This window comes from Narcine bancroftii, chromosome 1, assembly GCF_036971445.1.
Source record: "Narcine bancroftii isolate sNarBan1 chromosome 1, sNarBan1.hap1, whole genome shotgun sequence".
NCBI classification, from domain to species: Eukaryota; Metazoa; Chordata; class Chondrichthyes; order Torpediniformes; family Narcinidae; genus Narcine; species Narcine bancroftii.
In genome coordinates this window covers 440,096,565-440,124,213 of record NC_091469.1, presented here as the reverse complement: position 1 = coordinate 440,124,213, position 27,649 = coordinate 440,096,565, and the positions used below count along the sequence as shown (strand labels likewise).

At 39.8% G+C, this 27,649-nt stretch overlaps 2 protein-coding genes across 8 annotated transcripts in view; one reads left to right on the top strand and one right to left on the bottom strand.

Annotated features, from left to right (window-relative positions):
• Positions 1-4,515, bottom strand: part of LOC138751714 (leucine-rich repeat and death domain-containing protein 1-like) — a 29,632-nt gene extending 25,117 nt beyond the window's left edge. Inside the window, exons 1-2 of one of the 2 annotated variants that reach the window (XM_069914362.1) lie at positions 4,343-4,515; positions 82-1,605 (exon numbers count right to left, since the gene is read on the bottom strand). In XM_069914362.1, the coding sequence (XP_069770463.1) occupies positions 82-1,545 (1,464 nt within the window). In that variant the 5' untranslated portion in view covers positions 1,546-1,605; positions 4,343-4,515. Of the gene's footprint in view, positions 1-81; positions 1,606-4,149; positions 4,207-4,342 lie in introns of those variants that run through there. The other variant, XM_069914363.1, reaches the window with a different exon arrangement.
• Positions 1-27,649, top strand: part of LOC138751716 (transcription termination factor 1, mitochondrial) — a 95,452-nt gene that overhangs the window by 46,563 nt on the left and 21,240 nt on the right. For 3 of the 6 annotated variants that reach the window (XM_069914369.1, XM_069914367.1, XM_069914373.1), the window contains exon 2: positions 23,381-24,602. In XM_069914369.1, coding sequence (XP_069770470.1) covers positions 23,381-24,582 — 1,202 coding nt within the window. In that variant the 3' untranslated portion in view covers positions 24,583-24,602. Of the gene's footprint in view, positions 1-20,718; positions 20,788-21,236; positions 21,271-23,380; positions 25,303-27,649 lie in introns of those variants that run through there. The other 3 variants (XM_069914372.1, XM_069914371.1, XM_069914368.1) reach the window with 3 other exon arrangements.

The following is a 27,649-nucleotide window of genomic DNA, read 5'->3' as shown; positions in this document are numbered from 1 at the left end:
ATGGTTTTGCCTTCACCTGTCAATATGCCAAAGGCTCATGGTACAACATTTTAATTAAACGTAAAATTCGATGTTCTTTACCTTAAAACCATCCAACTGACTGATTATCAATTTCTCCAGTGTTGTCAGATTACATATTTCAATTGGAAATAAATCAAAATTATTATTAGAAAAATTAAGTTCCATAATCTGTTCTAGATTTAGAATATCCTTTGGAAGATTTTTTATTTTGTTATTGGATATGTCAAGTGTTTTCAAGTTGGCAAGTCTGCATAAGTTATTGGAAAAGGCAGTAAAATTGTTATCTTGAAGATAAAGAATCTTAAGTTGAAATAAATTAGAAATTTGTGCTGGAATATTTCCAATGTTATTTTTACTCAAATCCAAATATTCCATGTTCCTAAGATGGCATAAATGAATAGGAAACATGGTGAAGTTATTTGCACTCAGATCAAGAGTTTCCAGGCTTGTAATGCAGTACACATCTGCAAGTATTTCAGAGATATAATTGCAACTAAGATTTAAATGTCGCAATTCAAACATCAAGTATAATGCACCTGGAAATTGTGTTAAATTGTTGAGGCTGGAATTGATTCTAGTGACCCTAAAACAGTTTTTGAATTCAATGGGAATTTCTTCTATGACATTATGAGAAATGTCCAAAATTGAAAGGTTAATGAGATGTGACAAGCCAATTGGCAGACTAGACAGTTCATTGTTACTAACAGAGAGTTCTGTCAAATTATATAAATTACCAATCTTTGTAGGCAAGTGAGTGATCTTATTGTTGTCAAGTAAAAGTTGTTCAATGTTTACACAAGCAGAAATTTCATTTGGGAGTTCTTTTAATTGATTATGCTTCAGTTGCAGAACCTGTAGTTCCTGCAGTTTCTCTATTTTCTCTGAAAGAGTGGTCAACTGATTTCCATTCAACATTAGTTCCCTGAGAGCAAATAAATCAAAACATTGTAATGGCAAAAATGTTAGGTTGTTATCACTCAGGGATAGAATTTTTAAGTTTTTTAACTCAGAAATCTCCTTGGGTAGACTTTGAAGTGAGTTACATGAAAGATAAAGTTCCTTCAACTCTGGAAGTAGGCAGATGAATCTTGGGAAAACAAAAATCTTATTATTATTTAGTCTGAGCACATGCAAATTCTTTAACCTAGCTATTGTTTCTGGTAAAGTGGTAAGTTGGTTTCCACTCATACTTAGAGTCTCTAACTTAATCAGGTGCCCAATTTCAATAGGCAACTTTGAAATATTATTTCCATCAATATTAAGATCAATTATTTGGTTAAACGCAGAAATTTCATGTGGAATGAACGTGATGCTATTGTAACTAATATCTAATATTTTCAAATTTGTAAAAAGGTAAAGCTTTGATGGTATTGATGTTAACTTCTTTTTGTTAAGTGATAATCGTTCAAGTTTAGCCTTCAAGATTTGATCAACTTGTAAATCATCATTTTCTGAAAATAGAAAATGTGTAGCTTCCTTAAATGTATCTGGGTCCCACGTTTCTTCTGAGACCAGTTGAGTCATGCTTCATTCTTCATTTACTTTCACGTTTGTTGAGACTATTTTGAGTTGTTTGCTTCATCACTGAAAATTAAAAATAGAAAATGAAATCATAATTAATATTTAGCTGCATTTAAATTTGAAGAAAAAAAAACAATCTAAATTAATTGCTACCACAGAAGACTTTTACCTTCAACTCGAAGTATTCAAGATTCAATTTATTATCATAAAACAGTATTGTATTACATGAAATTTCTTTTTGACTGCTGCAAGGCAGACAGATTCGCCACTGGCAGGAATTGCCTCTTACAGTTTTACATTCAGAGAGAAAGAAGCAAAAGAGAATACCCCCAGAGTCACTGAGTGTTCGTAGATTTGCCTCCAGTGCTGAGCCCTGGCCTAATACATTAAACTGAATAGCATACTGAGTGTACAAGATCTTACTTTGTTATTTGGCACTGAAATATATTATTACCATAGATAAATATGTCCCCATTTATTATATTTTTTCTGTTTTAATTTATGAATTAAGTATTATTTTAATATTTTCAGAACTGCATTTACATGTTTAGAATTATCATAGACATTTAAAAGGCCTTTGAGAACAGAGAGCCTTTTGGATCAGGATCTGCCATGAGAGACCCTCAATGTATAGAAAAAGATATAGAGCCAGCTTGTTGGCCTCAGTTTCCTGATCAAGTTTTGGACCAGAGGGGTGCTTTTGCAGCTTATATCAAGATGATAGTAGTTTTGAAACATTAACCTGAGCATTAACTATTTCTTTATCCACAGATGCTGTCTGGGTATTTTGAGCATTTTCAAGTGTATTTCAGACTTCTATATCTGTATTTTTTTATTAAGTAAAACACGAAAGTCTGCAGACATCATGGTTGGAGAAGCTCAGCAGGTCAAATAGTGTACTTCATACAGCAAAGATAAATATGTTTAACCAATATTTCAGACTTAAGCTCTTCATCAAGGTATCTTCAAAAAAAGGCACTATATATCAAAGTGAGCTGCCTCAACAACTCGCTCAGTAGCATTAACATCTACTAGGGTGAAGTGCTTTGAGAGATTGATCATGGCCAGAATTAACACATACCTAAGCAAAAGGACTGGACCCTCTGCAATTTGCCTATAGTGAGAATTGTTCCACAGCAGACGCAATGTCACTGGCTCTCCAATCGTCTCTGGATCACCTTGGAAACAGCAACTCATACATAAGCTGCTCTTCATTGACTACAGCTCGGCCTTCAACACCATTATTCTCTCAGAGCTGGTCAACAAGCTCACAACACTGGACCTCTGCACCCCCCTCTGCAACTGGATCCTTGACTTTCTCATAGGAAGACCACAGTCAGTATGAATTGGAAACAATGTCTCTTCTTCATTGAATATCAACACAGGTGCAACTCAAGGATGTGTACTTAGCCTACTGCTCTATTCACAATTCAAATGCTATCTACAAATTTGCCAATGTAACCACAGTTGTTGGAAGAATCACAAACAGCAATGAGGAAGGATACAGGAATGATAGATCAGCTCGTTGAGTGTTGTCACACCAATAACCTTGCACTCAACATTAGCAAAACCAAGGAGATCGTGGACTTCATGAGGAAGTCAGGAGAACACGAACCTGTCCTCAGTGAGGGCTCAGGAATGGAGAGGGTCAGGAACTTCAAGTTCAAGAACATCTTTGTGAATCTGTCCTGGAGCCTCCATGTCAATGTAATCATGAAGAAGGCTCACCAGTGGCTATGCATATGAAGAAAGGTTGGATAGACTAGGCTTGTATTCTCTTCAATTTAGAAGATTGAGGGGGGGATCAAGTAGAAACATAAAATTCTTAAGGGTTCAGACAGACTAGATGCAGGTAGGTTGTTTCTAATGCTGGGAAAAACCAGAACCAGGGGGGTCACAGTTTAAGGATAAGGGGGAAGTTTTTTAGGACTGAGATGAGGAAAATTTCTTCTCTCAGAGGGTGGTGGATCTGTGGAATTCTTTGCCACAGGAAGTAGTTGAGGCCGGTTCCTTGTCAATATTTAAGAGTAGGTTAGATTTGGCTCTTGTGGCGAAAGGGATCAAGGGGTATGGAGAGAAGGCAGGAACCGGGTACTGATCATATTGAATGGCAGTCTAGGCTTGAAGGGCCATATGGCCTACTCCAATTTTTCTACACTTTGTGAGGTGTTTTGAGGAGAGTCACCAAAGACTCTCGAAAACTTCTACAGGTGTTCTGTGGAGGGCACTGTGGCTGGTTTGCAACACCGACTGGTATGGAGGTGCCAATTCTCAGGACCAGAACAAACTCCAGAGGGTTGCCAACTCGGCCGCCGACATCACGGGCAGCCGACCACTCCATCGAGAACATCGACAAGAGGCAGTGTCTTGAGAAAGCGTCCTCAAGGACCTCCACCACCCAGGCCGTGCCCTCCACTCGACGGCCATCGGGGGAAAGGTAAGGAGCCCGAAGACAAGAGCAGCCTCTTTCCCTCTGCCATCATGTTTCTGAATTCACAGTGGACCCCAGATAATGCCTTTCGTGCAGTTTTTAAAATGAGTTTGGTGAGGGAAAGACCGCCACTTCGTGCTGTTCAGAATCCATCAATTAACTGAAATCTTTAAAACCTCTGGTGAATTTTAGTTAAAGGCGTCTCCTGAGCATTTCATCCTCAGTTAGAGCTGTGCCCATTTATCAGTTAACCCGGCTTTGAACAGGGAGCCGTGCCCAGGGACGTGCGCTTAACGAGGTCACGGGGTGGGGGGGGGGGGGGGGGGGGGGGGGGGGCGTCGATTGGCGGCCTTTGTCTGAAACACTCACCTCCCTCCGCTCTCCCAGGCCCAGCCAACGAAGGGCGGCTCTTCGTTCCCACAGCAACCAACCAACTCGAACCGCGTCACGTTCCCCGACCCCTCACGAGATCACGCAGCATTTCCCGCCCGCTGGCCGGCGAGCGGGAGGAGGAGGAGGAGGTGGTACAACTGGGCTCTGCGGTCCTGCTCATTTGTGCGCTGCATTCGGACACCCCTCTCCCCCCCCCCCCTCCCTCCCCCCCCCTCCCTCCCCCCCCCTCCCTCCCTCTCCCCCCCCACCTCCCTCCCTCTCCCCCCCCACCTCCCTCCCTCTCCCCCCCCCACCTCCCTCCCTCTCCCCCCCCCACCTCCCTCCCTCTCCCCCCCCACCTCCCTCCCTCTCCCCCCCCACCTCCCTCCCTCTCCCCCCCCCACCTCCCTCCCTCCCTCCCCCCCACCTCCCTCCCTCCCTCCCCCCCACCTCCCTCCCTCCCTCCCCCCCACCTCCCTCCCTCCCTCCCCCCCACCTCCCTCCCTCCCTCCCCCCCCACCTCCCTCCCTCCCTCCCCCCCCACCTCCCTCCCTCCCTCCCCCCCCACCTCCCTCCCTCCCTCCCCCCCCACCTCCCTCCCCCCCCACCTCCCTCCCTCCCTCCCCCCCCACCTCCATATATGTGGCTTCAAATTGCCAAGTTGAGACCACCCATAAATTGGGCGAACACCTTGTATGCTGTCTCAGCAATCCCCCAACCAGACTGCATCATTGTTGTTTTCTCCAATTTCCCACCCCAGTCTCTGCATTACCTGCCTGTCTTCTTTTCTCCAGCTTTCTGCTCCATTCCCTTCTTTCAGAGAGATGTCTTTCTTAGCCCATTGTCCTCTCATCCTGCCAATTCTCAGCTTCTTTTTTCTTACAGACGACAATGAGGAAGCGTACAGGAGGGAGATGGATCAGCTCATTGAATGGTGTGATGACAAAGCTAAGGAGATGATTGTGGACTTCAGAAGGAAGTCAGAGGAACGTGACCCAATCCCATGGAGGGCTCAGTAGTGGAGAGGGTCCCAGGATTCTTTTTAAAACAAGGGGACTACATTTACCATTTTCCAATCCTCTGGCACCTCCCCTCCTAACCTTGAATAAAAGTTTGAATGTGCACTTTAATCACATATGAATTGTTTGATTACAATATTAAAAATGGAGCACCGTGCCAAATAAAGTAAAAAAATGTCTGTCTCAAACGTTGGAGGGGCATTGTATTTATGTCTCCTTGAAGAAATGCAATATCCCCACTGAATCTTTGGAATCTCTGACCCAAGTGTAGTTTCATACATAATTAAAAGTTCAGAATCAATTTATTGTCATGGACATTCACGAATTTCATTGTTTTGTGGCAGCATCGCATTGCAAATATTGCTATTTAAAATAAATAAATAAATAATGCGAGAGAATCAGAGAAAGTGTGGTAGTGTCTGTGGTTCATTGTCTATTCAGAAATCTGATGGCAGAGGGGAAGAAGCTGTCCTTGTGCCACTGGATGCTCTCCTTCCTGATGATAGCACTGTGGAGAGGGCATGGCCTGGGTGATGGGGGTCCTTGAGGATAGAGGCTGCTTTCTTAAGACCCTGCCTCTTATAAGTCTTTTGGATGGAGTTGCTGGCCTAGTTAACTACTCTGGAGTATTTTTCCAATCCTGTGCATTGGCACCTCCATCCCGGACCTGATGCAATCAGACTGAATGCTCTCCACAGAACACCTGTAGAAAATGTTGTGTCTTTGATGACAAACCAAATTTTCTCAAACTCCTTGCAAAGTATAGCCATTGGTGAGCCTTCTTCATGATTGCATTGACATAGAGGTCCCAGGACAGATCCTCAGAGATGTTGACACCCAGGTATTTGAAATTCTTGACCCTCTCCTGCTGACCCCTTGATGAAGATTGGTTTGTGTTTTTATTTTCTCCTGAAGACCACATCAGCTCCTTGATTTTGCTTACATTGAGTGCAAAGTTGTTTAATGTTGAGTGCAAGTTTAGTCTATTAATTATTCATTTTAAAGGTGGAGTCGTGTATCGTGTTTTGTAATTCAAGTAAATAATGACAAAGGCAATATAGGTTAATTGAATGAAACAGAACACATTCAAGGAATCTCTAAAATGGTAATTCAGATATTCAGTTTTCACAAATGTTATGAACCACGTGTAACGAGAAACAACAAAACACTAATTTTATTTCTTACTCTTAAACTATCCTTAACACTAAATCTATCCCCAGCTATGCACAGGTGTATTTGTGTGTATGTTATACCCAAACCATTACAGTCCAGGCCAAAATCTAGAAAGTTACTTAAAAGTTCAGTCTTTTAAATTCAGTATTGAAGTGTGGGCCTTTAAAATTTAATGCCCAGAATTAATGATGAACATTATTTGCTGCTACAGACTTACGAATTCTCCTTGCATTGATTTTGAAGAAATGACCATCCACACAAGCTGTGGTCATAACGCTCGTGGTCCTTTTTGTAGGCAAGACTCAAACTGAGCAGCCTACATGAAGCTTCCAAGACCTTGGCACCGGTCTCTCCAAGTGACCTTCATTATTAGTCACACTCATAATGAAGTACTCTCCAAGTGACCTTTACAGTCACAATCAAAATGAAGCACTTTGCTTCCCAAAAAATCTGGCACAGGTCAATCCACCAAAAAAGGCCCAGTCATTCGCAGAGCAGGCTTTGCTCTGAATTCCACAAAAATGCCTGGCCACAAGAGCTGCTTCAAAAAACAGCATTCTTTTTAGCAGTCAAAATCACAATGTCTTTGCAAATGCATTGAATCTGGAACAGACTGGGACAAGCCTTCCCTCAGATCTTCCAATGTATTAAATTGTCACTGAGCTGTGACTTGGGTTGTGATGGTGCTTGTGTGAAATCTTAAATGTTAACTGTGACCATTCTGTTCCTCCTGTATGTTAACTGTGATCATTTTCGATATTGAAAGGGGCGTGGGTGTGCTTGCAGTCGTCACTGAAAATCAACATGCAAGTGAAATAAGCAATTAAGAAGACAATATTAGTATTTATGGTGAGGATTCAGTTAGACAAAGGAGATGATCAAAAGTCCACACATCTGTCCATTTTAATAGCGCTGAAGTTGAAAGAGTTGATAGATTCACATTCTTTGGAATAAATATCTCCAATGAACTGACCTGGGACAAGCACATTGATGTGACAGTCAAGAAAGGACACAAATACCTCTACTTTTTTTAGAAGACTAAGGAGGTTTATGGCATCCTGTTGTCCTTCAATTATGTCTACAGGTGTACTATCGAAAGCATACTTGCTGGATTTTTCGCATTGTGGTATGAGAGCTGCTTGGCCTAAGATCGGAAGAAGCTACAGAAGATAATGAATGTAGTTCGGAACATAACACAAATTTCCTTCCCCTCCATGGACTACATCAACAGGCTTAAATATAGTTTCTTCACTGGAGCCATTAGGCCCCTCTTTACACAGCTGTATGAAAGAGATTCAGAGTAAAGATGTCTTATGGCACTTATCTTGGGCTTTGATGAGATCATATTCAGAGTATTGTGGAGATCTTGGTATCTTTATTAAAGAAAGGACCATTTCCTACAGAAGGAGGGCAGCTGAGATTCACGACAATAATTCCAGGAATGGCGGATTTATTGTATTGAAAGAGTTTAGGTGGACTGGGCCTATATTCTTTAATATTGGAAGAATCTCATAGAAACTGACATAATACTTGACAGGCTGGATGTGGAGAAGCTGTTTTCTCTGACTGAGGAGTCAAGAACAAGGGGTCACAGTGTCAGAATAAGTGGTAGACAGTTTAGGATATGATTAAGAGAAATACTTCTTTTCACTAGTTCAAGAACCAATCATTTAGTGAAATGAAATACCTTTATACAGTCTTTATACAGTGCCTTCCATAATGTTTAGGAAAATACAATTTTTAAAAAATTTGCACTTGTGCTCCACAGTTTTAAATTTGTAATCAAATATTTCACGTGATTAAAGTGCACATTTCAGATTTTATTAAATTATATTTGTGTACATTTTGGGATGATAATTTAGAAATTACAGCATTTTTTGTACATAGTTCATTAATTTCAGGGCAAATAATGTTTGGGACATAGCAATGCTATGTATATTAAAGTAGTCATATTTAGTACTTTATTGTATATCCCTTGCATGCAATGACTGTTTGAAGTCTGTGATTCATAGTCATCACCAGGTGGGGAGTATCTTCTCCAGTGATGCTCTGCCAGGCCTCTACTGCAGCCATCTAGAGTTCCTGCTTGTTTTGGGGGCTTGTTCCCTTAAGTTTTCTTTTCAGCATATTGGCAGGCTCAATTGGATTTATTAGATCAGGTGACTGACTTGGCCATTCAAGAATTTTCCACTTTGGAGGTTTGAAAAACTTCTTTGTTGCTTTACTAATATGTCGGGATCATTATCTTGCTATGGAATGAAGCATTGACTCAAACTTGAACAGATAAGATGTTTCTGTACACCTCAAAATTTACTTTGTTACTGCCATCAGCAGTTACATCATCAATGAAGTGCATCAACCTGTGGCAGCCATACATACCCAGGCAAGAACACCTCCACCAGCATGTTTCACAGATGAGGGGGTATGCTTTGTTTTTGGGGAGTTTCTTTAAGCCTCCACACTTTGCTCTTGCCATCACTCTGATACAGGTTAATCTTGCTCTCATCTGTCCACAAAATCTTTTTTTCCAGAATTCTGTAGGCTCTTTTAAATACTTCTTGGCAAATTGTAATCTGGGCCATCCTGTGTCTGTGGATAACTAGTGGTTTACATCTTGCATTGTAGCCTCTGTATTTCTGTTCACGAAGTCTTCTGCAGAGAGTGGTCATTGAGACATCCACACGTGCCTCCTGAAGAATGATATTGATCTGTTGGACAGGTGTTTGCAGAATTTTCTTCAATATGATAAAAATTCTTCTGTCATCAGCAGTGGTGGTCTTTCTTGGCCTATTAGTCCCTTTGTCATTACTGAGTTGTTTCTTCTTAATGATGTTTCAAAGTTCAAACAGTTGACTTTGGTAATCCTAAGGTTTGGGCGATGTCCCTTACTGATTTTTTCCCTTGTTTTTCAGCATCATAAATGGTTTATTTTATTTTCATTGGTACAACTCTGGTCCTCATCATGAAAAATGGGGGTTCCATCCTCTCTGCCAGTGAGGTCACTCACCGCCTCTGCAATGGTGGTGAACCTTGCTGTCCCATCCCTGGTACCAGCCTCCCCTGTGTGCATTCTTGGAATGAATGTGCTCAAGGGGCAGTCATTGCATACCAGCAAGGGAAAATTGTTTTTGGGGTTGCCCAGGCAACCATTGTCATGAGGGCAGCTAAATGGACTCCTTGTCTGCACCCACTAGAATTAGGTGCTGGGAGGCAATAAGGAGATTGTGGAAGTGATTGATGCCCCCCTCAATGAGGGGGTGATCAGACCTGCCGTGTATCCCTACAATAGTCCAGTCTGGCCTTTTTGCAAGAAAAATGGCATGTGGTGCATGACAATAGATCACTGCAAATTAAATAAATTCGTCCCCCAACCTTTCTGCAGCCATTCCTGACGTGTTCACATTGGTTGAGGATATTACGGGCAGGGATAACAAAACCTGATATGCATGGTGGACCTTGACAATGCATTCTACTCTATCCCCTTAAGCTCTGACTCCCAGGATCAGTTTGCCTTCTCATGGGATGGCACACAGTATACTTCTTGTCGCCTACCCCAGGGGATATCTCCTTAGTCCCACCCTCTGCCACGGTTTAATAGCCTGTGACATAAAAAATATTGCCTTCCCCTGACATTGATGTAATTCATTATATTGATGACATTCTGATCCAGGGCTCCTTGGAGGAGACAGAAGCACAGGCACTGGACTCCCTCATCTCTGCACTCCACGATCATGGCTGGGCAATCAATTAGGATAAAACACAGGGTCCCATCCAGATGGTCCTCTTCCTGGGAATCCAGTGGCATTCAGGCCAGAGGGATATCCCAGAGACAGCATGAAATAAAATTTTAAATACATCAGTGCCCATCAACAAGGCTGAAACACAGTTTTGTTGGCCTTTTAAGCTACTGGCCTCAGGACATTCCCAACCTACCATGCTGTTTCGCCCATTGTATGTCTTCTCCAGGAAGAGGGACCACATTTCACTGGGGTTCTGAGTAGCAGCTAGCATTGAAGGTGGCAAAACAAGCAAACAAGCCATGGAACAGGTGCTGCTGCTAGCGTCCCGACAGATCAGAGTCCCCTTTGAACTCCAGATCTCAGCCACCACTACAACAGCCAAATGGAACATCTGGTAGAAATTAATGGCCACAGGGTTCCACTTGGCTTCTGGACAAATACCCTCCCTGAGTCCACCTCTCGCTACACCCACTTTGAACACCAAGTCCTGTTGTGCTATTATGGTTTCTCTTTACCACAGAGCACAAAATGGCTAAAGAGACTGTTATAATCTGGCCTCACCTGGTCATTATGTGGTGGATTAAATCCTCCATTGCCACCCACAAAGAGAAACACGTGCAGCATTCCTCTTTTGTTAAGTGGCGGTGGTATATTGCCGACTGAGCAGAGGCAAGGCCAGAAGGATCAGCAGGTTGCACGAGAAAATCATGTCATGATCCCCTTCCCAAACTCCCCACTGTCAATCCCTCCCCTATATCCTGGGGTCAGCCGTTCAACTCCCTCACCAAAGCGGAACAGCAGCCAGTGTAGTTCACGGATAGCTCCAGTCAATGGAAAAACAGGAAGCAGTTATGATGAGTGGCGGGACTACACCCAGGTAACGGTAAAACCCTAACTCAAGAAGTGGGGAAAATCCAGCCAGCTCTGCAAACTGGCTGCAGTAGCACTCATGATTAAATTAAGAATGGGTCCACTCCGTATATTTATTGATTCATGGGCAGTGGAGAATGGGATAGCAGTTTGGATGCCTCGGCAGGACATTGGGTTGCAGATCCACTATTGGCCTCTGTGAGGTTAATAGCATTGGACATACATCTGGGAGCAGGCTTGTCAGAGGGTGCTCACAGTCCACCATGTGGATGCCCATACCAACAGGGCCACAGTAGAGGCCATTCACAATACTGCCGTGGACCATGCAGAGCCTCTGTCTGCTTTGATGATATAGATTCTTGCGCTCTGGCAACATGGGTCCACAGGAAGAGCAGTCATCTGGGGTCTGACAGAACACAACAGTGGGCAGAGGGCTTAGTGGTGGCACTATCTTATCCCAAGATCAGGTACAGATGGCGGTGGATAATTGCTCCACATGCCAGTAGGTTAAACCATAGGGTTAGCCGAAGGGTACACTGGGGCACATTTGTTTGGCGTGACATGGGAATGGGCCAAATCTTGCAAGTAGACTTTGTCGGCCCTCTCCCATGTCAAAAGAAAAAGGCCTTCAGACTGATGGTATACCCTTACTCTGGTGTCCTGGTAGCGATGCCCTGCAAGCGGGCAATCAGTACAATGCCATTCGGTGAATGAAATACTTCTCCATTTTGGAACACCATGGGAACCAGACTATTTGTGCCCCAGGCAAAGCCAACTACTTGCACCCCCACAAAAAAAATTGCCAACTTCGATTTTTAAAAACAGTTGCTTTCTAGAAAATATGAAAAGCAGAAAACTTGAAACTGCTAAATTTATTTTAAACTGCAAGAATAAGCAATATATTAATCTTTGATTCTCTTTCTCAAATATAAAAGAAAATATTTAAGTACACAAATTATTTGGAATTAAAGGGAACTCAGTATAATGCACATCTCCGCCAAGGGCAACACAACATTAAAACCTTTTACTTCATGCACCTTTTTGTCCATATACCTTCCAGTGTCCATTTTATTTTCCGCAACAATGATGCTGATGGTGACTAACATCAACCACACGAGACAAAAAGAACTAGCAACAAGGGAAAATACAACAAAATAAGAGAATTGGTGGACAAAAAAATAAAATACGAAACACTACAAACATATAAGGTGGAGAAGAACATAATGAAAATAAAGCAAAAGTATTACGAGCTAGGAGAAAAAATGCACAAAATACTGGCTTGACAGCTTAAAACAGAACAAGCTAAAAGAACGGTATTGGCATCAAGGAAAAAGGACAAACAAATTACATATAACCCAACAGAGATCAATGAAAACTTTAAGGAATTCTATGAGCAATTATACCAAACTGAGAACGAAGGGAAAGAAGACAAAATAGATGAGTTGGAGAGTTAGAGTTGTTATTTGACTGCTATACCATCAGTTATAACAGCTCTTCCAGATACTGATGTAACGAAGCTTTTAAAGGAGGTTTGGATCAAAGATAACCCTGATCATCAGCCTCCTGATACTTCTGGGGGGTCTGTGGCAGGGACTCTTACATGGAGTCAAACTGCAAGAAAAGCTACTAAATTAAAAGAAGGGATAGAAGGCCCTCTGATTCCACAAGAACAGCAGAATCCCACCAAGTCTGGATCTACTGATGTTGATATACTTTTCAAGAGTCTTGAACATAAGATATTTTCTTCAATGATGCATTTAGGTGATTCTATTCTATGAATAATCTTACTTCTAAGATTAATGCATTGGTGGATGTCAATACTCAACAGATGGCTGATTATGGAGCTTTTAAAGTTGAAACTATTGAAAGACTTGAGATGTGTGATCAAGGATTATCTGATGTACAAGATCAATTGCAAGATGTGAATAAAACAATTGAAACGTTACAGATTCAGAATAAAAATTTAGCAAAAAAGGTTGATTATTTGGAGAACCAATCCAGACGGAATAATGTGAAAATTGTCGGCTTGCCAGAAGGCATAGAAGGGCCAGATCCAAGAAAAATTTTCACTGAATGGATTCCACAAGTGTTGGGACAAGATAAGTTTTCTGAAGGTTTAATATTGGAACGGGCTCATAGAGTTTTGAGAAGGAGACCTTTTTCAGGACAGAATCCAAGACCTGTTCTGGTTCGCTGTTTAAATTACTGTGATAGAGAGACTATTTTACGTATGGCTATTAGAAATGCACAGCAAAACAAATCTCCTTTGATGGTTCAGAGTAATCGTGTTTTCTTCTATCCGGATTTGAGTCAGGAAATTATGTTTCAACGACGTGAATTTAATTCTGTGAAAGAATTATTGTGGAAAAAAGGATATAAGGCAACATTTAGATACCCTGTGGTACTGAAGATTTTTCAGGATGGATATCAACCAAAGTTCTTTGATAATCCTAAAGAAGCTATGGATTTTGCTCAGTCTTTACCAATTATGCAATTCCAGGAACGACATAGTCCTCCACGGTCTCCAAAGAGGGCAGAGCTGCAAGAAGGGAATTTGATTTCTGGAAGAAATGGAAGAAATGGTGGTCGCAATGGCAAAGGAAACTAATTTAATAGATAAGGAAGATTTGAAACTCAAACGTGAATGGGTTTGGCACGTTTTTTATTCTTCGTTTAATTCTAAGGCAAAAGGTGTGGCAATTTTGGTACATAAGAATCTACCATTTTAGTTACAGAGTGAAGAGAAAAATGGTGGAAGATTATTAAAATTAAATTGTACAATCTTTAATGAGGCATGGACTTTGCTTGATGTTTATGCTCCTAATGTTGAGGATACAGCTTTTGTTGTGGATATGTCTTTATTACTTGGACAATCGAACTCTAATGTGATGTTGGGGGAGATTTGAATGTGGTGTTGGAGCCTTTATTGGATAAGTACTCAAGAGTAATTAAGAAGTCTAAGATGGCAATCCAAGTGATTAATATGATGGCAGATTTGAATTTAATTGATATTTGGCGAAGAGTTAATCCTACAGAGAAAGATTTGTCTTTTTATTCCTCGCGACATAATTCTTTTTCTAGAATTGATTATTTTTTAATATCAGCACATTTGCAGGATAGGGTTACATCTGTGGAGTATAAGGCTAGATTGGTTTCGGATCATTCATTGTTATTATTAGAATATTTGAGTTCACAAGATGTTCAGAAAGCTTCAAGATGGAGATTTAATACTATGCTATTACGACGCAAATTTAATTCTGTGAAAGAACGGTTGTGGAAAAAAAGACATAGGGCAACATTCAGGTATTCTGCGGTACTGAAGATTTTTTAGGATGGAAATTAGCCAAAATTATTTGACAATCCTAAAGAGGTTATGGACTTTGCTCAGTCTCTACCAATCATGCAGTTTCAGGAACGATGTAGTCCTTCAAGGTCTCCAAAGAGAGTAGAGATGTAAGGTGGGATCCAGATTTTTAAAAGAAATGGAAGCAATGGTGATCGAAGTGGTAACGTTGATTTAAAAAAATAAATCTTTTATCTTTTTTTTGAAAAGAGTTTAAATAGTTTAAATAATGATGATAGTTTAATGAAATGGGAGTTGGGAGAGGGAACTGGGTGGGCACTAGTTTCCAGAAGTCATCAGCTACCTGTGAGTTATCTCACACCCAATATTTTGGGGGAGTTACCGCTTTGGGCGGTTTAAACAGGAGGAGGTAGTTGTGACCTCTGACCTGTTTTTTTTCTTTTTAATTTTTGGGTTAAGAAGTGAAGGTTTTTTTAAATTTTTTTTTAAAATAGATATTTTTTTTTAACTTTTTGTTTTTTTTTTCGAAATTTATTTATAGTATCTCCATACATTCATTTCAAATTGACTTAGTATAATATTACATAATAGATACTAAATAATTTTCAAATTTTCACCCCCCCCACCTCCCCTAACCCCTTAGGAAACCACCTTGAGGTGGTTAATTCCCAAAAACCCCAATGGGTGTGGTATAAATCACAAGTGGCATATGACTTTCGGGAGCAGAAGTACCACTCCCTCCCCCCCCCCCCCCCAGGCAGACAAAATACACGTATAAACCGAAAAATCATCATTTCTTATATCCATAAAACCCCGGTCCATCAATTTAACCAATCTTATTCATAAACTTTTTTTTGAAAATCCAAACTTGATATTAAATTTTGCACCCTTTCCACCCTCCCAACACTGAGTTAAACATTGTTTACAATCATTAAAGTTTTTTTTTAAATTTTTTTTTCAAGTCTTCCTGAATTTCATCCACTGAATTAAAACACCTTTGAACATCCCAGTTCAACACCGAATCTTCCATTCTTCTCAGTCTCAAGTTGAATTTGTAGCTTACTTTCAAAAAGTTTTTTTCAAATCTTTTAAAATTTTCTTGAACATAATTCCTTCGGTCTTGATCTTCTAAAGCATCAATATTATTCATAAGTTCTTTCTTCTGTGTTTCCCAATTTAATACCAAATTTTCCACTTTGTCAATCTTCTCAATGTTAAGTTGAAATTATTGTTTATTTTCAAGAAAAACTTATTCAAAATTTTTAACTCTTCTTGGACATTGCTCCTTCGACTTTAATTTTATAAATCATCAATCTTGTTCATAGTTTCTTTCTACTGAATTTCCAAATTTAATAATAAAGTTTCCGTTTTTTCCAATTTTCTCAATATTAAACTGATCTTGTTGTTTAGTTTAAAAAAAAACCTTTTCAAAACTATTAAAATCTGTTTGCAATGTATGCATACTCACAGATAATAAATTCACTCTTCCAATATTCCATCCAAAAAAAAATCACTGATAAACCTTATTGCAGTTCAAGGAGTTCCATATATATGTTTATCTTCAGAAAATATTTCAAATATTTCAAATCAACATTCGTCGCCATCTTTCAAAAAGGAGTCCGAAATCAACTTTAATAAGTTCTGTTCTTGAGAAAATTCCAGCACCAACTCCGGCTCTCTCTGGGCAAATAGGTCAAATTTCTTCCAAAGTCAAAGAATGTAATTTTGTTCTGTATTTATAGATAATAAATTCATCCTTCCGATATTCCATCCAAAAAAAATCACTAATAAACTTTAATGTTATCTGGATTTTTAAAACTCACGGGCAACCAATGCCAATTACTGCAATTTATCTTCATAAAACATTTCAAATCAATATTCATCACCATCTTTCAAAGGGGTGTCCAAGGCCAGCTTATCCGACAGTCCAATTAATGAGCTCCGTTCTTAAGAAAATTCCAGCCTTGACTCCGTGGTTCTGTCTCGGCAAGTAGGCCAAGTTTCTTCCAAAGTCGGAGAGTGTAGTTTTGTTCTGTATTTGAACTCTATTTTCCTTAATCTTTGTTGCCATTTTAAACATCTTTCAGAGGGGTGTCCAAGGCCAGCTTATCCGACAGTCCAATTAATGAGCTCCGTTCTTAAGAAAATTCCAGCCTTGACTCCATGGTTCTGTCTGGGCAAGTAGGCCGAGTTTCTTCCAAAGTCGGAGAGTGTAGTTTTGTTCTGTCTTTGTTGCCATTTTAAACTAAAAACAATTGATAAACAAAACAAAGACTTTTAACAGAAAAGAAATATTCTTAAAACGGGTATTTATATAACTGCCTGGGGGAGACCGGGAATGCACGTCCGCTCCCTATGCCATCTTGCCACGCCCCCACTCTTTTTGTTTTCTGGTTTTATTATTTCTTTAAATGTAATTTTTATTTTATTCATGTCATAAAATTTTAAATAAAGTTTAAAAAAAAGCTACTAATTTGGCCAACTTTCAGTCCTGACGTCCTGGCTATCGTTACATAGATCCAATGCAGGCATATGTGGCATCCATTTAAAGGGAACACAAGCAGGAACAGCATCCTTGTGTCAGATGACAGTCTGAAAAAATGGGGCACTCCCACGAGAATACAGGTACATCCTGGATGTATTCCTGCCAGCCTATCCCCTGCCTTACACAGGATATCATGGCAATGGGCATCAAGGCTCTGTGCCAAGGAAGTGCCCAAATATAAAGCCAAGGCACAGGACGCACAAGCCAAGAAAGGGCTTAGACACCTTATTGATGACCTTGCACTGCCTGCATACTGACATTGGTGGTAAACGTGCATGCATATGCCAGCTAAACTGGAGAAACCAGTCATGTGAGTCAGTGAAAAAATAACTTTCTTTTCATTCCACTCTCAGACTTAGTTGCAGTTCCCACAGTACCATGTACCATCAGAAACACAATGACCCTGTTTGGTTGGGGCAGGCGAGAGCTGGTGAAGGGGTGTCATTGAGTTTGACGTGCCCATCATACAGAAGACATTTGTGTTTACTGTATATCAATCTACTGGATTTGCATCGTTTTAGACACTTTTTTACAGTTATATCATGTCACTTAGATTTTACAGTTTAGAAACCCAGTTATTCATTGTGATTGTAATGATTAGCGCGTGATGCAAATTCTGAGGGGTAGAATGTTATATGTGGATTGTGAAGGATCACGTGGCCTCCCTGTCTAAAACTTAATTGGAAGTCACATCATCTGCCAATCAAGGTTGGACTCTGTCTTTATGATAAATTTTGATAACAGTTAAATTATGCCCTTGACAAAGGGGAATTACAGACAGTTCCAACAAGGGTATCAATTTAATTGGCTGTAAGAGTGCATTAAATATTTGGGGATAAACGTGGATAAGGATTTACGCAATTTATATAAACTCACTTATCTCCCTTTGCTCCAGAAGTTTGAGGAGGACCTTGGCAGATGGAGGACCCTGCCCATAATCTTGGTGGGCAGGGTTAATTGTATTAAAATGAAAGTGATGCCAAGACTACAATATCTATTTCAGTCCTTACCCATTCCTTTGCCCCAGGGCTTCTTTAAGATGCTTAACAGATGTGTCAGAAAGTTCCTGTGGAACAGAAAGGTGGATGGAACCTCCATGGAAAAGTTAACTTGGGATTATATATTGGGAGGTCTGAAATTGTCAGATTAAAAAAAAATTCTATTGGGCGACCTAGTTGAAGCTTATCGCTTCACTTTTTGAGAGAGATGGTACCCCCTCCTGGGCACAAATTGGACTACATACGGTAGGAGAAAAGATAGCAGAAGAATTTATATATAAATGGGACATCAAATTTATATCAGGGAAAATAGATAGCCCTGTAATGGTATGCTTGGAGGGAGTGGGCAGAACTAGTACTAACAATCTGTGACAGCTTGACACAACAGCCTCCTAACTACTGGCAACTAACGACTACAGCCATGAAGCATAGTGACTCAGCAGCACCTGAAGGTCTACTGAGAAGCCCTGGCCCATACTAAAACATGTAATTTAGACATGTCAAAAAATAAATCAATGTGTTAAACTAAAGGTGGGGATATCTCCTAAAATGCCTTAGACCCAGACAAATTAATACCCATGATTATAAGATCCTGGACACCTGGTACTGGAAGGGGATCAGGTGTATTGAAGATTGTTGTGAGCAAGGGCTGCTCATGCCATTCAAAGAGTTGAGAATAAAGGTGTAGATGCTCAGTATTCATGGGGATGCCTACATGAGAGAAGCCAGAGGGTGGTGGTAGATGATTGATTCTCAGATTGGATGCCTATGACTAGTGGTGAGCATCAGGGATCAGTGCTGGGACCATTTTTGTTTGTCATCATTGTTGTTGTCACCTGGATGATAATGTGGTAAATTGGATCAGCAAGTTTGTAGATGATAAAGATTGGAGGTGTTGTGGTCAGTGAGGAAGGGCTACAAAGCTTGCAGAGGAATCCAGACCAGCTTGAAAAGTTGCAGATGGTATTTACTGCAGACAAGTGTGAGGAGTTGCATTTTGGAAGGACAAACCAAGAAAGGATATGCATGGTAAATGATAGGGCACTGAGGTGTGCAGTAGGACAGAAGGATCTGGGAATACAGATACACAATTCCCTGAAAGTGGATTCACAGGTAGAAATGGTTGTAAAGAGAGCATTTGGCAAATTAGCCTTTATAAAAGTATTGAGTGCAGTACAAAGTTGTTATTGTAAAATTGTACAAAACTTTAGTGAGGCCAAATTTGGAGTATTGTGTGCAATTTTGGTTACCTAACTACAGGAATGATACCAATAAGATAGAAAGAATGCAGAGAAGATTTACGAGGATGTTGCCCAGGCTTCAGGAACTGAGTTACAGGCAAAGATTTAACAGGTTAGGACTTGATTCCCTGGACTGTAGAAGAATGATAGGAGGTTTGACAGAGGTATTTAAAATTATAAGAGAAATAGAGTAAATGTAGATAGGTGAGATACAAACCAGAGAACAGGGGTTAAGGGTGAAAGAGAGAGGGAAAAGCTTTAGGGCAGTGGTTCTCAACCTTTGAATTTTTAAATCTGTGCTGAACTATTATTCTGCCTCGTCCTGCTGATCTGTACCTTGAGCATAGCCCTCTATACCCCTCTCATCCATGTATCTGTCCAAATTCCTTTTAAAAATTAAAACTGAGCCCACATTCACTTCAGTTGGCAGCTCATAACACACTCCCACCAATCTCTGTGAAGAAGTTCCCCCTAATGTTCCCATAAACCAGTGGTTCTCAACCTTTTTCTTTCCACTCACATACTACTTTAAGTAATCCCTATGCCACATCTGCTCTGTGATGAGTAAGGGATTGCTTAAGCTCTAGACCCAAATGTTGCTGAAATATTTTGCTTGAGAAAAATTGCCATTGGCCCATTTCCTTTGGAGTTATGAAACCATGCACATAACAAGTCAATTAGGTACGATTAAAACTTTTTAATTGGGTGGCACAGACTTGTGGGCCTGTAACCATGCTGTATGTCTAAATTTAAAATAAAAAAAATTAACCCAATGAACACTAGAAGGGCTCATGCCCAAAATGTTGGTTATATATCTTTTTCATCACCCCTCCACCCCCACCCATTGTCTGGATACTGCAGACGGGCTGAGTTTTCCAGGATTTTTATGTTTTTACAATTACAGCGTCTGCAGACTTTAGTGTTACACTCCAATGAAGTGAATATTGTAATGTGCATCCCCGTGCTCTTGACTTTTTTCATATCCACTTGGGTTCTCCCTTCCCCCTATCACCTAGTGTTATTCCTCTCTTTCAACCATTTCCATTTGTCTATCATCAACACGAAACTTAATGGGTTTCCTATTTCCTCCTCCAACTGGAAACATCAGCCCACCGTCCGACTGTTAACTTGTTCCATTCCTTCCTTATTAGATTCCAGCAGTTGCAGCCTCTTGCATCCTCTCATTAATCTTCCAGGCTATATCTCTTCAACCTTGTTGTTTTTATTTCTTTGGGTAGTCTGGGGAGTAGATCTGCATTGCCATTTTATATTTGACCCTCCCCCCCCCCCCCCCCCGCAAATTCAACTCCTTTATGAAAACCCTCTCAGTGGAATAGCATCACTTTACATTATGCTACGGGCTGTAAATTTTGGCGGGGTTATTTTCACATAGATGAACGCACGACGTTGACGCACTAGACCATTCACACACGCTCCCAGTCTTCCTTGCAGGCGATTCCCGGAAGTCGTTGGTGTCAGCCTGGGCGCCGCTTCCCCAGCCGGAAGTCGTTGGTCTCATCCTGGGCGCCGCTTCCCCAGCCGGAAGTCTTTGGTATCAGCCTGGGCGCCGCTTCCCCAGCCGGAAGTCGTTGGTCTCATCCTGGGCGCCGCTTCCCTAGCCGGAAGTCGTTGGTCTCAGCCTGGGCGCTGCTTCCCCAGCCGGAAGTCTTTGGTGTCAGCCTGGGCGCCGCTTCCCCAGCCGGAAGTCGTTGGTCTCATCCTGGGCGCCGCTTCCCCAGCCGGAAGTCGTTGGTCTCAGCCTGGGCGCCGCTTCCCCAGCCGGAAGTCGTTGGTCTCAGCCTGGGCGCCGCTTCCCCAGCCGGAAGTCGTTGGTCTCAGCCTGGGCGCCGCTTCCCCAGCTTTTTCTCACGTGCTATTTATGCTTGTAGAAAATGAAGCAATTAGCAAGAGCCGTGCAAATCGGTCTCTTATCATTTTGGTCGATAACCACCGCTTTTTCATCAGCCACTGATTTTCTCTCTCTCTCTTTCTCTTCCCTAGCCGATGTGTCAGTCCACAGTTTTTCTTCCGAAAGGTAAAATGTCTCCAGATTTTGAATACTCTAGAAGTTGTGGGTGATTTGCTTCTACTCCATAGATGGCTGATTAGGCACCTCTGGAGTGGAGGGAGATACGCCAAGAAATGTTTTGTGGGCTGGGGAGATGATGCGTTGGTTCTGCAGTTTGCGCAGGGCTTCTGATTGTTCCTGAGACGACTGAAGCGTTGGATACTTCACAACTACAAGCGTTGTCTTTTCTCCAGCAAAACTCATTGAGTCATTGAATTCTACAGCATGGAAAAAGTCCCTTTGACTCAACTTATCCACGCCGACCAAGCCAGTCGATTTGGCCCATATCCCTCTAAACCACATATGTAAAACTCAGGCCCACGGGCCAAATTTGGCCCGTGATATAATTATATTTGGCCCGCAAGATCATATCAAATATGTATTAGAGCTGGCCCGCTGGCCGCCGCGCCAGTATAACGCATGCACAGCTAATACTACAAATCCTTCAGCCCGCTAATCGCCCCCACCTCCTCTCTTTACTTTCATTAGCATCTGCGACCTGTCACCTAACTCACATGTAATAAACCCCTTACGAAAAATGGCCAAACGAAAGACAGAAAACAGGACCTTTCAAGACAAGTGGGAGGCAGACTATATGTTCATCATTTTAAAGGACAAACCTGTTTGTCATTGAAGCAAGTTGTTATTTTTTTGACTTGTTGGCTTGTGAAAAAAATAATACATTTAAAAGGAGCTTAAAGGCTATAGAGAAATATTATTTATTGAATATTTTATTTCTCATTTGTTAATGCTTCTTCTGGAAAGAGTTTAACCAAAACTATTATTAAACATTTATTTCAATAAGAAAAAGTTTAACATTACATATGTTGAAAGAAGAGAAAACATGCAGATGTTGAAAACTTTCAATAAATATTTAGTTTGGCCCACGACTTAGTCCAAGTTTTTAATTTTGGCCCTCTGTGAATTTGAGTTTGACACCCCTGCTCTAAACCTTCCCTATCCAGTATAACAGTCTTTTGAGTGCTACAATCGTCCTCGCTTCTACAACTTCCTTTGGTAGTTCGTTCTATGTACCCATCACCCTCAGTGTGTAGAAGGCACTCCTCCAGTATCTTTTTAAATCTTTCCCCTCTCTTAAACCTATGCCCTCTCGTTTTAGATTCCCCTGCCTGGGGAAAAAAGGCTATTTATTCCCATTGTAATCCCTTAGCTTTCTATGTTCCTGGGAGAAATGTTCCAGCCTTTGCTTATAATTCAAATCTACCAGTCCAGTAACATTCTCATAAATCTTTTCAGCAACCTTTTCAGCTTAATTATAGCTTTCTTACAGCTGTGTGACCAAACTACAAATATTTCAAGTGGTCTCACCAACATCTTGAGCAGTTGTAACATGACATTCCTGCTCCTGTGTCTCAATTGCCGTGACTGATGAAGAAGACAAACATGCCAAACATCTTCACTATCTTGTCCACAGATGTGGCTACTTTCATGGAGCTATGTACCAGTAACTCCTAACTTTTTTTCTTCTTCAACCCTCCCTTGGGTCCTACTATTTGCTTTGTATGTCCTGCCCTGCTTTAACACAGCAAAGTGCAACACCATGCACTCCTTGGAGTTAAATTTCATCTGCTATTCCTTAGCTCAATTTCTCAGTTCACCTAGATCCTGTTGTAATCTTAGATAACCTTCTACACTGTTGACTGCAGTACCACCAATTTAGTGTCCACAAATTTGCTATCCATGCTAACAACATTGTCAAAGGTTTTGCTAAAGTCCTCTACGTGTTTCTGATTTTTTTTCCTTGTTTAATATTAATTTACAAATTTTCCTTTGCATGCTGTTTTGTAAATAATCCAATTTCATATAGATACACTTCTAATTGTGGATAGTAATATGCAGTGTATTTAACAGCATGCTTGGAAAAGTAATTACTTATCAGTTCACATAGGTTATAGAATTTAGATGGATCCTAAGTGATGGAAATCTTTGACTCAGTAATTAAAAAAAATAAATGGCTGAATGTTATAGATGCCTGAGAATATTTAAGTTTTTTTATGAAAAGGCATGTATTTTATGCTCTTTCATTAACATCGGTACAATTTCTTTTCCTTTACAGGCTTGAAAGATTGTAACCAGGTAGTAGTACACCAGCTGTGGAATTGGAGAAATATGGCAGGTAGAGTGGCAACAAAAGTGATGCACATATATCTAGGAAGAACAAGATTTTCTTCTTCATCTATTTTTTTTCCTGCTACAGTTTTGAAGTTAAATTATCTGAGATTCAGGACTTCCAATCATGTTTATTCAACTCAAACAGTACAAAAAACAGAAAATGGAATTTTAATAAACAATTTAACTGCTTTGGGTGTGGATATTAAAATGGCCAGGAAGAGACAGCCAGGAGTATTGAGAAAACTGATTACAAATGAAAAACGTGTTGCAGAATTCTTGAGAAGTAAAGGTGCCAACTACGAAACAATTGCTAGTATTATTTCAAGATATCCTCGAGCCATTACACGTTCCTACAACCACCTTGAAGAAAGATGGCAGTTATGGCAAAGTATTTTTAAAAGTGACTCTGAGATCATAACTATCATTCAGCGTTCGCCAGAATCATATTTTCGTTCAAGTGATAATGAAAATCTTGAAAAAAACATACGTTTTCTTAGTTCTCTTGGTTTGACCACAAGTGACTTGCATCGTATATTAACTACTGCTCCACGAACATTTTCAAACAGCTTGGAGCTAAATATGCAGATGGTAACCTTTCTGCAACATCTTGGTGTTAGTTTGGGGGTTAAGGATTCAGGTGAATTTGTTAAACGGATCATCACTAGAAATGCCTATGTATTTATAAGGAGCACTAAACGGATAAAAACAAATATAAAATTTTTCACCGAAGCTCTTAAACTGAGCAACAGTGAACTCATAAAACTACTTCAAGGACGTGGTGCGGAGGTTTTGGACCTTTCCAGTGTCTACATGAAAAGAAATTTCATAAATATAAATGAGCAGTTACAGTCATTTGGGTGCACATCTGAGGAGGTGAAGAATTTTTTTATGGACTACCCACCAGCATTTTATACTTCTTTTGAAAAAGTTTCCAAAAAAATAAATTGTCTATTGGAAAACCAAATTAATATTCAACAACTGTTGAAGAAGCCAAGAGTATTGGAACTTAGTGCAGAGAATTTGAAAAATCGCATAGAGAACTTAGAAAGAGTTGGATATGACTTTAGAAAACGTGGCATTACAATTTTGGATTCCAGTAGAAGTCGATTTGAAGCAAAATTAAAGAAGCTAAATGCAGAGGAATAGCTTTGGTTCTCTGTTTGAAGGTATCTTGTATTATTCAGCATATCTAAATATTTTTCTTTGGTTATATTTTTTAATTAATTTGGCTCTTTTTAAGTATTGCACACATGAAATGCTGAGAGGCATAGATATAAAAATGAACTTTTTTTGCATTTATAACATTTGTCGAACACTGAAAATGTTTCAAATTATCAGCAATGATTGTAATTTTGTTCATCCAGTTATGTTTTGAGATAAATCTGAATTTGCACTTGTTATGAACTGAACATTATGTTGCAACTCCAAAATGATGGGATTAATAATGCAGCTAGTGAAAGAATATTATCACTAAAAATGTAACTGGAAATATTCTCTCTTCAAGTTATGATGAAATAAACTCTGCAGTAGATCGGCTTAAACTTGTAGTTTGGAAAGCTATGTTCATGATGGAACAGAGAGCTGCAGGCTGGAGTTGTGCACCGAGGCAGCTGTTGTGCATGCACAGAGACACAACTAATTACAATATTCATTAGACGTCATGTACACTCTTGCATGTGTAACGAGCAAGCATTAAAAATCACTTGACTAGAGGACTGGGGACACTGCCAGAAAGAAGTGCTTAATTTTCTATTGTTACTGTCCATTCTCCTTCCCTTTTCACTGGTGATTTCAAACATCCATCCCCATTACACTGGACAAAGAAAAAAATGCTTCCGGAACATACTTTTGGTTATATTTTATGGATTTTGGGCTGCTGTTAATGAAAATTACCTTAACATTTTCCTATCACATACTGTTATTTTTAGATATAACCTGTTTTGTGATTTCCTGTAATATTTTAAGTCTACTGGTATATTGCCTAGAAAGCAAGCTGTTTTGATCAGAACAAGCATGCTTGGGCATGCCCTCAGTGCAGGTGCTATGCAAATATCATCTTAGGCCTGGGCATGCTTACTCAGGATAGATGAAGACAGGCTATAAAAGCAACTCACATATACAGATGTTGTGCAATACATCGAACACATGTTGATGTACATGTTCTTCAGGCAACAGCATAGTGAATGTACTTAACAATAGCATTTATTGTCTTCAGGAAGATTCAATACAGCAGAAATGTATCGTCAATGGCACAATTCTGTTACATTTGTGGCAAGTATATGCTTAATACGAAATTCAATAGAAGTTAATTTAATATTTCTCCAACTTCCTATGTGTAATGTTCTATGATTCTGTAATACATTAGCACATAAATAGGCCCTTTGCCCATGTGGTTCATTCCAAACTATTATGCCTAGTTCCATTATCCTTCACCTAGACCATAGCCCTCCCCACTCCTCCCATCCATGTACCTTTCCAATGTTCTCTTAAATGTTGAAATCAAATCCACATCCACCATTTCAGCTAGCAGCTCATTCCACACTCTCAACACCCTATGACGAAGTTCTCCTGTATGATCCCCTTAAACGTTTCACCTTTCACCCTAAATCCATCTAAGATCTCCTCTCCCCCACCCCCACCCCCACATCTCTTGCTCCAAGCCTTGATGACCAATGTGATCTTCAAGATGTCGAATTTTGTCTCTTGCTATCCCTTTGCTTGTTATATATCTGTAGAAGTTCTTGGGATTTTTCTTCATCTAGTCTGCCAGAGCAACCTCATGCTTTCTTTTAATCTTTGTAATTTTCTTCTAAGCGTTTTCTTGCCTTATGCTCCTCAAGTATCACATTTGTACCTTGCTTTCTCCATCTGCTATGCACCTCTTAACCAGGGCCTCAATATCTCTCAGAAACTAAGGTTACCTCTACCTGTCAGCCTTGCCTTTAATTCTGACAGACCATACAAACTCTGTACTCTTAAACCTCCAAAGGTTTCCCATTTATCATGCACACCTTTGCCAAAAAGCAACTTGACCCAATACAATCTTTCCAGATCCTTTCTGATACCATAAAAATTTGGTCTTTCTCCAATTTAGAATCTCAAACTGAGGACCAGCCAATACTTTTCTTGATCACATTTGACATACTCTAAACCATATATAACCCTTTTACAGTATGGGAGTCTCTATCAATATGAGGAAAATTAAAATTACCTTCTATTTTAACTTTGTGTCTCTTGCAACTGTCTGCTATCTTTCTGCAAATTATTTCTCCAAATTTTGCTGACTATTGGGTGGCCCATAATATCTCATTACTGTGGCCATCCCTTTCTCATTCCTCAATTCCACCCATACAGCCTTAGTTTTTTTTTCACAACTTTATTTATTTGTTCAACAAGGTTATTACATACAGTAGAAAAAGTACATGTTGTGAACAATAAAAAAATTTTTTATATATAAAAAAGAAAAAAGAGAATAAACCCCCCCCTCAGCCAGCTCTCTTTAGGAGAGCCAAAAAGAAAAAAAAACTAAGATATAAACTAAAAAATATTTACTAAAATCTAATCAAAGTAAATTTAAATGTAAAAATTCTGAATATAAAGACCGCTTATTAAGAAAAAAAGAATAATTATGTAAAACATATGTAATTTTTTCCATTATCAAACAAGTTTTCATCTCATTATGCCATCTATTAATATCAATCACATTAGCATTTTTCCATGTACTTGCTTTACATTTTTTTGCTACAGATAAAGGTAAATCTTTCAAAGGCTTAAACTTACCAAACAAAAATATTGTCAGGTCTAAAAGTATTTTAATCTTATACAAATGTTCCAAAAACAATTGAATTGCTTTCCAAAAAGATTGTATATGTACACATAACCAAACAGCATGAAAAAAAGTTCCAACCGAATTACCACATCTAAAACAAGAGTCTGATTCACTAAAACCATATTTTTAAAAACTTTTCAGGTGTTAAATACAATTGATGTAAAAAATTATAATTAACCATTGCATAATGAACATTTATCAATCTGGTAACACTATCATGACAAATATCTAACCAGTCATCCTCAGAAAAAATAAAATTAATATCCTTTTCCCATTCCCATTTAGATCTATCCCATCCCTTTTTTTCCATACTCTCCTGTAGTATTTGGTACATCAATGAAATATATCCCTTCTTTGGTACAGTCATAAGAAGAGATTCAAATT